The 12637-nt window shown below is 43.9% G+C and overlaps 1 protein-coding gene across 2 annotated transcripts in view; it reads left to right on the forward strand.

Annotated features, from left to right (window-relative positions):
* Nucleotides 1-6289: 6289 nt before the first annotated feature.
* LOC138515939 (uncharacterized) overlaps nt 6290-12637 on the forward strand; it is a 671334-nt gene continuing 664986 nt past the window's right edge. Inside the window, exon 1 of one of the 2 annotated variants that reach the window (XM_069630710.1) lies at nt 6290-6482. In XM_069630710.1, coding sequence (XP_069486811.1) covers nt 6425-6482 — 58 coding nt within the window. In that variant the 5' untranslated portion in view covers nt 6290-6424. The remainder of the gene's footprint in view (nt 6483-12637) is intronic. The other variant, XM_069630709.1, reaches the window with a different exon arrangement.

The following is a 12637-nucleotide window of genomic DNA, read 5'->3' on the forward strand; positions in this document are numbered from 1 at the left end:
GATGTCTAGTCCAGTTTTCCTTTGACAAAATATGTTCTTTTTCTAAGTGTGTCCTGTAGGTATTTTTTTTATTTATTTATTTAATATGCATATAACAATTACAGTTTTACATATAAATCACATAAGTTCACATGGTTTTCCCAGAACCTACTATACGTCACACATTTTTATCTACCACTAATTAAAATATCGCTATAAAAACATCAATACACCATTTGATAGTTCTGTTAAAATCTCTAAAATCTTCGCATAAAACGTAATCAGATAAAAAATGTAATCCTTATCATTTCCAGCCATAAGACTCAGCCACATTTTAGACATATTGCACTTATACATATTGTTATTATATTTCATAAAATATTTCCTACGTATTTCATCAAGACTTTCACATTCACATATAATGTGATGAGCAGTTTCCAATGTATTTATCCCACATAGTCTACAATATCTAGCGTCCTTATGAATACCATTTTTTGCACCTAATATTACTAATATGTTACAAATATTAAATTTAAACTTTAAATACCATCGGAGCATGTTACACTCTGGAAATGCATACTGATAGGTGGGTTTGCCTTCCCTGCACATCAAATGATTAAGGAATGGACCACTATTTGCTTTTTCACCCAGGTTTACTATCATCTGTTCATAATCTAGTTCACAGATTAATCTTTTTAATTTCTGCTTAATCTGCGCTATAGAGAACAGCAACCAGTCATCTTTGTCATTTTTTGTCCACTTATCATAAACCTTATTCCACCTGTTTATGGTGAAAAAATTCAGTTTAGTGGTTGAACTACCATATTGTTCCATAACCTTTATCACAAATGTGCCATTGGTAAGTCGATTCAGTTTCAAATATAGCACAGCCACCATTAGATCAATACGACTATTCACACTAATCAGACCACATTCCAGCAATAAATATTCATTTGTAAGGGTTTTAGGCATCCTCAACAATATCTTTAGCATTTTAGCTTCAAATGCTTTCAACTCTTTCTTAAAACAGCTTCCCCATAGTTCAGCACTATATAGTAAGCAGGATACAATTTTGGCAGAGTATAGTGTGGCAACAGTGTTCACAGAGATGTTTCCTTGGTAACCGATAAATTTGCTTAGAGCCATGGTGGCTATCATGCTTTTTCTCTTTGTTTCACACCAGTGTTTTTCCAATTAAGCTTATTATCTATAACCATACCTGGGTATTTATATTCGTTCACAACCTCAAGCTGTCTCATTTCAATCATCCATTTTGTTTTTTGATTTCTAATCAGGTGTTTAGAGTCAAACTTCATTACTTTAGTTTTGTCAATATTAATAACCAAATCACTCTCCTTTGCAAACTTTACTAATTCGTCCAGTTTTACTTGAAGGCCCTTAGGTGTATAGTCAATCAAGACAGGTTCATCAGCATAGCCTAGCCAACCAAGCTTAGCTGTGCCAATCTTGATATCAAACGTCTGACTATTACTGGCCTCATTTAGAAAGTCTGCCAGGTATAGGTTAAAAAGTATGGCCGCGAATGTGCAGCCTTGTTTGACTCCACGTATGGTGGGTATAGCTTTTGATAATCTCCCTTCTAGGTCCAGGCGAACTCGAACCGTGGTATCGGTATAAAGCAGTTGTATCATATACAATAACCCAGGCGGTATTCTACAGTTTTTAAGCTTGGCCCATAGCTTACTCTGAGTGATGGTATCGAATGCGGCTGAAAAGTCTATAAAACCAACATATACAGACAGCCCACGTACCTTGCGTGAGTATTCTATGGTAGTTACTAGATTTACTATATTATGTGTTGTAGATGATCCTGCTCTAAAGCCAGATTGATTATCAGGCAGAACTCCGCATTTGGTGATCCATTGGTTTAAATCAATTAGCAGAATCTTGGCAAATATTTTAGCCAGGATGTCTAACATAGCCAACATCTTGTAGTTAGCAGGACCTTTACGTGGGCCTTTCTTGTATATAGGCAATATTATACTTTTTTTCCATGACTCTGGCAGCTTACCTTGTCTCCCAATCCATTTAAATATGATGAGTAGGACCCTAGCCAATAGTTCATGGGCCTTTTGTAACAGTGCATTACAGGTGCTATCTGGTCCTGCTGCTCTTGACCTGGGCAATTCTTTTATTATGTTTACCAGTGAGATTACAGTCATTGTACATTTCCATATCATAGCCACGTTCAGTTTCATTTTCTTCACTTGTTAGCGTTCCCAAGGTACTTTTAACATAAATAACCCATCTACTTTCAGGCACACAGTTAATTGGGAGAGAGACTTCTTTTTTACAAAAGTTGCCCATTGCATCACCTTAGATTGTGTATGCCTAGGTGAGTTCCCATATTTGTCTATGCACAGTGCTCGAGAATGCCTTTAAAGAGCACAGTTGGCATACCAGTCTTAAACCACAATAACAGGCACCTTTGTCAAATATTTATTTGGTTTAGGGGTTTTGGGGGGTGGAGAGGTTACTGGATGCATCTATAACAATGGACAATAGCCAAAGCAGAGCATGCATGATTGTGACTTTCTTTTCTGGATGTCTTCAAATGCAAATATCTCATGTTTGAGTTGAAGATAACCTTGGTCTTAGGCAGGGACAAACAATTTGAAAGCTAGAAAACAGGGACATTGAACTGTAAATCAGGGAGTTCCAGAATCCACGTCCGCTATGACTTTGGATGCTGAACACGTGAAATTCTTGGACACCATCCTTGGGCTGGCAAGGGAATGTTTATTGATACATAAAACCTGGATGAAACCAGGCTATGAGAAAAGGAGCCCTTTGTTGTACACAATGATATACTAAGGTAAACAAATGTCATTTCCGTTCTTTACTGAGAATTACAACAGACAGCAGGGACTCTAGCTGAAGAAATGGATAATAATATGGAACCTGCAAATGTTGTCTAAGTATCAAATGTATCATCCACTCGAATATATAACTTTGATTAGTAGCCAGTATAAAATAAGAATTGTCACTACTTTTTGTTTGATTAAAGTTTGTAAGCAGCAGCTTGACACTGGAAAAATGCAAACCCACGACCCAATCATGAAGTTCAATATTGTGTTCAGGAACGTGTACTCTTGTTGGGTAACAGCAGCATGCAATTTAAACAAAAAAAAGTCTGTAAATTGAAATACCATGATTTACGGAGCTAGTAAGTATTAAAAAATGGGAGGGGTCTGCTTTGCTTAGGGGGCGGAGCAAAGACATCTAACACAGGAGCATATGCAGGCTCGGACTGGCTGATAGGGCAATAGGCCCATGTCCAAACCAAAAGCACAAAATGCTGAGGTTGGGTCAGAATGGGCCACTTTTTTTTGCCAATGTGGCCACCTTGATGAGTTACTTTACTATACGGTTAGTAGTTTTGACCGTTGTTGCTGAACATTCTTTATATTGCACAATTTGCATCATGTGTTATCAAATAACTCCCCCTTGGGTACTTTTCAAAGAGTGTCACAAAAGGAATGGATAGCCATTTGCAACTGTGGGCCACTTTTTCATTGGTGCCCGAGACAATTGTATGGCCTAGTCCGACCCTGAGCATAGGCTGAATGCTAATTTGATATTTCTACACTCACAGTTGACACGTGTCGATGTTATGGTCCAAATATTCCAACCACTGTGCGATCTCTCTTCCTAATGGACAAATGGTCCCAATAATCTGGCTGGAAGCTGGGACACCGGTGTGCCTCAACGTTTACTCCCATATTAAGAGCAGTGCGCCAACACAAGAGCCGCGAAATGCAAATGGAGGTCTGGGCCTGGAGATGAGAAGAAAACTTCCCACCATCACATCACAGTTTCAGATGGAAAGACTGACAAGTGATTCTCTTCCCTCTCTTTTGTGGATGGCAGACTTTTGATGTTGCTCATAATGACACAGAGTGTTCCACCGTTAGAAACATGGCAGACCTTTCACATATGCGACAGATTCGAAAACGTTGACGTTAACACGTCTAATATATTTTTTCATTGAACTTCTCTTTTCGAATTGGTGTGATTTCGGAATGAAAGCATGGAAAAGCAATGACGTGATGTATGGTTATTGTGCTGCCCGGATGGCTCTTTGATATCCGTGTTGCATTTCTACCACAAATGTTGACGCTATTCCTTAAATTATATTAATATGTCGAGTGATTTAATTATCATAGACATTATATGATTGAAAATGATATTTGTGTGGATGAAGGGAGAAAGTCAAAGTTGAGATGCATTGCTAGAGGGGGTGTATTTGGCATTTACATGGTGAAACGTGACTGTGTAAATGTGTCCAGAGTAGGATTTGCTCCGGCGGCTGCAAACGTCGCGATCAGGGGTGTGTGCTCTGTGTTAATGCCTCCAGGGCATTCCACCTTAACGAAGATCGATTCTGAGATAAAGTTATCACAATATGGCCGTGAGCAACACTGACGAGTCACAGCGATAAGTGCTTCAAAATGGGAGTGAAGCGCTGTGATTTTTTTTTTAATACATTGCTGTATGGAGCAAGTGTAATGACGATTGGTGGGGGAACAATTTGCGTGTACCATTCCTTTAAGCACGAAACTTGCAAACAATGACTCAGCGTTGCAGATGCTTCTGTTGTCGCTCGGGTCAATGGTGCGGAATGAATGCTGCACAAATGTTTTGCAGGCAGAAATGGGCATAACATGAATGTTGATGGCCTCTTTTCATGGGCATGGCTGATAAACGGGTGCTGGGTACTGGTACAGCACAAGAGGCCCATCTTGGTGCAAACAATAGATATCAAGGGCCCGATTCATGGAATTATCGGCACAGAAAATAGAGTACTTGCGTGCGCAACTGCGGGCAAATCCGCCTTCGTCTATTCATGGAATCGAATGTGCGGTACTTTTCCTGGACTTGCGTGGAGTTCGCGCTGGCTTGACACCTTTGGGCGAGCCGTCTAGGGCCTTGTGCGAGACTCCAGAGCGTGGCTTCCCCAGAGGGCTGGGAAGGGGGCGGAACACCAAAAATGGAGAAGAACGTGCAAAAAAGTGTGTGTTGCGAGGTACGGACTGTAGGCAGCCCCTCGCATCCCCACAATTGCACGGCACGAGATGTATTCATGGATTCAATCGCACAATGTCTCGGCTGGGAAATGGCGATGCAAGTCCTTCGTACGATCTGCCACCTGAAGGCAGGCGTAAGTACAATTGCGCATAGGATTTGCAGAGCGCAGGTGGGGGTTGCATGTCGGATTTCAGGGTGTGTGTACTCAATTGGGTTCCGATGTCTCTTAGGGCTGCGCGTAGGCACTGTAGCGGGGTGCGGGACCATTTTACGGGGGTTCACACACAGATTTCCTGAGTTATTGCTGAGTTACAATTTTTCATATGCATGCTGTCGGGGTGCAGGATACAGTTACGGTGGACCCTGCGCAGGATCCCTGAGTCGTAGGCCTGCTTTTGGGGGACCCCACGCACTGTTTGAAGGGTGTGTGTATTCACGTCCTGGGGAGCACGCAAAGGTAGCTTTTCTAGCTGTTTATGCTCTGTGTGTGGGCATCTCGGGGGCGGGGGCCTTCCGGGGGCGACTTGCGAATATGGTTGCTTTGCACTGTAGATTCCATGAACGCGCATGTGCACATTTTTCTTTCCATGCTCAGGCTCACGCCCCTTGCAAGATTTCTGCACGCATTTCCATAAATCGGGCCCCAAATGCAGAAATGGAACTTGAAGGTGTGTTTTAACATGATTGATATGCCATTCTGGGTGGCCAGAGATCAAAGTATTAATGGACTCTGTAGCTGGCTACTGAAGCTGCAGTGTTCATGCGTCTGCATGTGTTATTTATTCAGCCAGCAGAGGCTAACACCTCACGTAAAATTAGTTATGTGATTACCAGCCCTTCAGTTTACACGTCCCTTGAGAAGGGCTTGTTGTCTACGGGGTCAACACAAACCTGTGTCTATGAATGAAAAATGCAATGAACAACTACAAAAGGCAAAACGATTTGATTTGCTAATGTCTGTTTAAAAGAGCTCGGATTCATTCGCTCTGAGCAACAAGCAGCAAAACCAACGAATGCGATCTAAAAATAAACGGGAAGCAACAAAAGGGATGTGCTCGGTGGCATTGTTGTAGGGAAGGGGGCTTCTGTTCCAAACATCGCCTGACCAAAGGGAATGAATCATTAGAATATTTAATAACAAAAACACGTTCCCCTGCCAAAGAAAAGAAGTTCCTGCGAAGGGTTTTTTAAAACAATGACTCTCCCCTGTGCTCAACTCCCAGAGGGAGTGCGTGCATTTCCTCCGGTTCTTTATCATGCTCCCAAAATAAGCAGCGTGGGGACCAGGGCAGCGCACACCTTTTCCATTCGTCAATGCAGCCCTGCCTCAATTCGGGGGGGAAAACACAGGCGGGCACCGCAGGGCTCTTCCAAGAAGCACCGCCGGCGTGAAGCCATGAAGTCCCTCGCAGCTGCTGCCGCCCTCCTCCTGGTCGTGGTGAACGTCCACTCTGGTAACCGCTTTTCGTTGTTTCCCTCGTCCATCTTCTTACTTTCTTCCTGGGGCAGCGGCCCGCGTGGCGGGCGAGGCTTTGACTAGAAAACGCACACTGAGCTCTCTCAGTGTATTCAAAAGCGTGCTGGCTCCTGGGAAGTTTCTGTGGAGCTTGCTGAGGTAATCACACTAATGCTGCCAGGCTCTGTGGGGGTGCCATTTAGATTCGCCCAAGGCCGTGTCCAACCTATTCCAGGCAGAGAAAAGTCCAACTGGCGCTGTGCATGTATTTTGACACAAACATACGCACGTTCTTTGTCTGATACATAGCGTTTCGGGTGCCTGTGTAAAATCGCGGGAAAAGGAGCAAAACTCCCTTGAGACAGAAAATGCATCTTTGTGAAAAAAAACATGCCACCTCAAAAACCGGGGTCATTGGGATGTAAGCGCGATTACCTGAGTGGGTCGGTTGTAGCCTCCGCCCCATAAACGCAAGGGGAAAACGTATGCAAAATCCGCACGTTCACAGCGTTTTTTTAAACATCAAGTGATTTCTTACTAATTTCAAAAATCCAAACTGCCAATCGTAGGCAGCCTATGGGAAGAATTTTTCCTCATGTTTTGATTCAAATAATACATGTATGTTATATAATGCAAGGTATGTTACGTTGTGCAATGATGTTGTGCGCGTTTTTACATTGCATTGGAACCAACATTGGGACAATCAGGCACATTGTGAGTGTTGGTTTAAAACTAAGAGGGACATGTTTTTTTTAAACATTTATATTTTATGATGCAGTGATCTGTCAGTGAGTGCTCCTTATCTCCAAACAGAACCTTGTGTTTCATATACGTGTGTCTGGTATAGGTTTCATTTTGTTCATTGTGCAGTGTTTTAAATTAATTTCTTGAGTTTACGTGAGTCAAACCTACTGAAACGGTTCACTGAACAAATAAAAGCGCGAGGACTGGTGAAAGTAAAGACTGCCAGGCCAAAGAAACCCGCCTTTTACTGGTGTTGTTCAAATAATATTCCCAGTGTTAGTGGCTGTCACTTAGCAAGGCACCGACCTCTTGTGAATGTAACCCAAACACGTTCAGTTCTATAATATGCAGGTATTTTGTGCTGTGTTGTAAAAGTGACTGCATTAAATGGAATAGAATGTACTAGTGGCGACAAGCCCTGCACCCCTCGTTTGCATTAAATGCACTGTTGCTTTTATACAGCCCACAGTAACGTGTGCAACTATATGCAAGGCAGTGCAAAAAGGTAAACACATGGATTTGTTTAAGGTATTCATGATGAAAGTATCAAAAGTGAGTTCACTGTACTTGGTGGTATGTCCTTGTAAATATACAATGAGAGTTCCCAACTGGCCTATGTCATCAAAATTCACGGCTATTCGGCCCTGGCCTGTTTGAACTAAATACAGATTGCATCGTGGGACATGTAGTTTCACTTTTTCTGTTATGAGTTTACAAGGTACAGCACACAAAGCATTGCTAGCTAAAAAGCCGGCCTTCGTTGCTGGGGCCACTGATGAACTACAGAGGCCTGATTTCACGTATTTCAATGGGATTTTCCTATTAAAACACGCCTTTATAAGTTAGGCCCAATGGCTCTACAATTCTTGATTAATAGAATAGAACAAAAGGCATTTGCAGTAAGTATTCTCCTTGGCTAATGCAATGTGATTGTATTAGTCTGTCTTTTGGGATGAAAACAGCCACTTAGTGTTTCATTGATGTTGTGAATCTGTCCTGAAGTTCTACTGTAGCCCACGAGGGACAAATGAGATAAAGCAGTTTTCAGCAAAAGCAATGTTTGCGTCTAGGTTAGGTCCTAGACATGCTTTCTCTCTGCATGTTTTGTGGTGGGTCTGGCACAATGTATTGCAACAGTGAGACTGTACATGCTTAGTTACAAAGGGAGCTTGAGTCTTTACAGTAGGTTAAAACAACCGTTGAAATGTGCATTTTTATACATTGTGTATTTGAATATTGTATTTAAAATTCCCAGTAAAGCGTGAACAGGACACAACCCACTGCCACAGAGCACTGCATGTCATAGCAGATACAACATTCCTTGAAACACAAACAGATTAATTCCAAAGCAAACAAAGCTGAAAAGCAGCAAACCAGCACCAGGGATAGCAGTTGGAGTACCGCTACAAGCATTAACACTATTCTCAAATTATGTTTCTGGGGTCATGCATATCGTTGTGTCAAACAGTTTTTTGAATGTGCATCTGTGGCAAGAACCACATGACCCTCTGCTCGAAGGAAGTGCTTTGTCGTCACATCTTCCATATGGCTTCTATACTGACCTGTGACAATTTCCCAGAGTCGCAAATGAAACGCATCTTTTCTCCCCCGATTGGTATCATGCCTACAACCAATAAAGCACACTTCAGCGGCACATTCTTCCAACCCTACACTTCACAGACCCCAACATCTCCTGCCAAATGACAATAGGGCCACCTGTGTGCTATGCAAGCAGCCCATTCACATACCATGATATGATATGATATGATATGATATGGCATTTATAACACGCCTGTTCACAAGTGTTTCTAGACGCAATACCATTCTACAGCTACTCCTGCATGGGAAGACAACGCCAAGCTTGCGACGTACAAGCCAGCCAAATGTTTTCTTGACCATGTGCAAGCTGGGTGAAGCTATCAAGCATGGGGGGAGGAGTAATCTAAGCAGTGGCATATCTGGTCAATCAAGCGGTTCATGGAGTTCAGACCCGTCCGCCATCTTTCCAGCATGGTCATGATTCTCGCTGGCTTCAATGCTAACAGCTAGTGATCAATTTCCTCAGGTGATATCATAGATTCAAAACAATATAGAACCTCGAATATCCGTTGTTGAAATCCTGAACTATGGCAGACATGTCCCAACAGAGCATGCCGGCAATCTCTCAGTGCATATTCCAAATTCGACTAAAAAGCAACATTCTGTGCACACTCTGCAGGACCCAGCATTTCTGCAAAGGCTTCCTTCAGGTAATTATCTATGCACAGCTGGTGCTGATGCCCGCGGACCCAAGCATGCTTCCACAGCATAGAGTCAATATGGCATGATCTAGGAATGGCCCTTCATTTCCAAATCTTCCATGATGCCTTTCTACAGTTTGGCAAAGGGATGTTTCTCGTGCAGACCAGAGGTCCAAAGTCCACACAATTGACACATGCCCCACCTCAAGGATCACATAATCTGCAAAGTTAAGCTCCCAAACAGCTCATCTTCTGGGTCCAAAGATGAATTCATGCTGCATCCCCAGTTCCAACAACACCTCCTTAAAAGTTCCCACGCTGTCTAAAAGTGGCTTGTATTTGCCTTTCATGCAACGCAGTCATTTCAATACAGTAAACGCCACTTTGGCAAATGACCTGACTCTCTTGCCTACCACCAACAGCAACCACTTGTCGTTGCCTTGAAAGCTACCACCAAACTCTAACACCTTTACCCAACCTTCCTACAGACCACCAACAGGATGCAGGGCCATCTTTGTAGAGTCCACAGCACACACGGTTTGAAGCCGTCGCGAAAGCCCTCCAGGTGGCCTGGCAACAGAAACAATCCTGACTTTGCATTACATTTTGCCATTAAGGCACCAACCTCTGCTGCCCTACCAGGTTTAATTCTTCATCAGTGGATGAGTGTAATACAGACAAAGATTCCTGGCTGAGCTGGTCCCCTTGGGGTGCGACAAATGGTACATCTTGGGCACAACAGCTCAAGGGGAGTGTCACACGTGGGACTAGGTGAATGTTTCCTTAATCCAAGCATGCTTTCGTTACTGGTGCTGTGATCATGACTGCATGAAAGGTGGCTCACTCCTCCTCTTCCTTCCATTCAATATGATCTCTAATTGCAGCACTTTCAGGCATCCTCTTTAATGTGCCAAAGCAAGATTTCACCTGCTTGTGTATCCATCCCTACTTAATGATTAGAGTTGGGTAGATAGCCAATGGAGCAGCAAGCACACATTGGTTGGGTGCCTGACTGTGCCAGCAGCCACAGATATCTAGCCACCAAATATGATACAACACTGACATTGTCTTTCCTGTTCAATGAATGTGTCCAGCTGTGAGGAATTTGACCATCCACACAGGGAGAGTGTGTTCGCCTGGGCTTTTTGATTTTTGTTTATTTAAAAGAATGAATGGTATGAGATCAACCTCTGGAAATTATGTGGGGCCATTGCCGCCACATAGTTTCCACATTCTCTGCGCAGCAGAAAAATAGTCATGTACTCTGGGAGGACAGAGTTTACCAGCGCTGTTCTTCCCTGTCATGTGTAGCTGACACCTGACAGGTGTGGGTACATCAAAGGCCTCTGTCCGTGGGCAGCCTGATCAGCATTTCAAGGCCCCATGGATTTGCATCTCTATTGTTACACCATGCTGGTGGCGGCGAATACTGAAGAATGTTAATTAGCAGGCCTCAGGGAGGCTTGGGTGCAGGAAGTGACAATGGGGATCAGAGACCAACAACTCTTGTAATGCAAAGTGTTAACTTGGTACTAACACCCCTCCTTGGTATGAAAGGGCAGTGAATGTCCTGCCTGGAACCACTCCTTTCAGAGCAGGGAAGTATGTGAATTGTAGGAGACTAAAGTCTGCCTGCAACCCCCTATTGTAAAGGAGGCCCATGTTGTGACCCAGCGCCGCATAGGGCTAAGTTAATTAGGGAGACACTTTAATGTATAGCAGACAGGAAGATCGGTGGGACTTCGAAGTATATGTTGTCATCCTTCCCCTGTCTGTTGCCAAGCGCCCTGATTCTGACCTGAAGCATCGCTGAAGATTGTTGGTGGGGACCTCGGATTGGTTCATTAAGGTGGGTTTAGCCTACATCAATCGCTGGGGCCTGTTTGGCTTTAAAAGAGGGCTGGATCCCTCACTGATCAGATTATCGGAAGACTTCGAAAGGAGTAAGAAGAAGGACTCGTTTGGATCCGAGCTGAAGGTGTAGTCCACCTTACATCTTCCGCCAGTGAAGGAAGGCCAGGAGTTCCAAGAGGGAAGCAATATCCCTCCCCTAAACATCTCACAGGGAACAGAGGGAGATACCAGACTCAGGGGACCCGTCCAGCAGCTCCCGAATCAGTACCCAGCCAGCACACAGTGTGCCCTGCTACGTTCTGACAGCAAGCTTCCTAGGTGGGAAGTGCCAGGGAGTCTCTGGACAAAGGACAAGACCATTGCCTGCTGGCACCCTCCTGAGGTTTGGGCTGTCTGCCTTGAAAGGACACAAACCCTGCGAAGAAGCTTGGAGGAGTGTCACACAAGCATCATCCAGCGTCCATCTTTGTAAGGACAATTTCGAGACAGTCGAGTCCTCGAACCGTATCCGACTGTACCGCAGACTGTTGGCACGCAGCAGTGACCAGAGCTATCCGAGATGCCTCAACCAGCATTCCAGAACCGCCAACCAGCACAGAGACAACGATTCTTGGCCCAGAGTCGCCGCACTGGACAGCCTGCAATGTCCATCCAGCTTCACTTGCCGAACTGCCTGCCGCCTGCTACCCAGAGCTGTCTCCCACCACTAACTCTGTCTCACGGGCTACATAGCGCCCTGGAACTGTCTCGACACTGTCGAGCACCAAGAACCTCTTCAGCACCAGGTACATTGTGGTTCTGCCCCCCTGGTCCTTCTCCAAAGGCCTCTAGAAACAATTACGACCCTTTGCCCCTTTGGTGTTGAAACCAAATAACCTTGAATTGTAAGACTGATTTCTTTACAAACTACCCCCTGTCAGTATCCAGAGTGCATCCCTTTCCTTCATGAAACTATCTGTCCTCTGTGTTCCTTTACAGTGTGGGTTGTAATTGTAGTGTGCTAGAACTGTCTGCTGTAGTAATAATAAAGTAGATATTTTTATACAAACTTAGCTGGACAGTCCCTTTTATCATTAAGTAATAATTGTATTTTCGCTGTGTTGCAACTAACCAACGATCCACGACCATGCAGAAATAAGCCTGCTGTTCTGTCCACATTACCAAAATTGGACATGGAGGTCTTATAATTAACTTGTATTCCAATCTCTTCAGATCCCTTCTGGTGTACTAGAGGTGTCGGGTTGATTGGTGGTTTAGAAACCGATATTCATCCCTGGACCACTGGTGCCCCGGAAGTTGATTTGTCACACCAGCG

Source organism: Ambystoma mexicanum, chromosome 6q (genome assembly GCF_040938575.1).
Source record: "Ambystoma mexicanum isolate Mex_15411 chromosome 6q, UKY_AmexF1_1, whole genome shotgun sequence".
NCBI lineage: Eukaryota > Metazoa > Chordata > Amphibia > Caudata > Ambystomatidae > Ambystoma > Ambystoma mexicanum.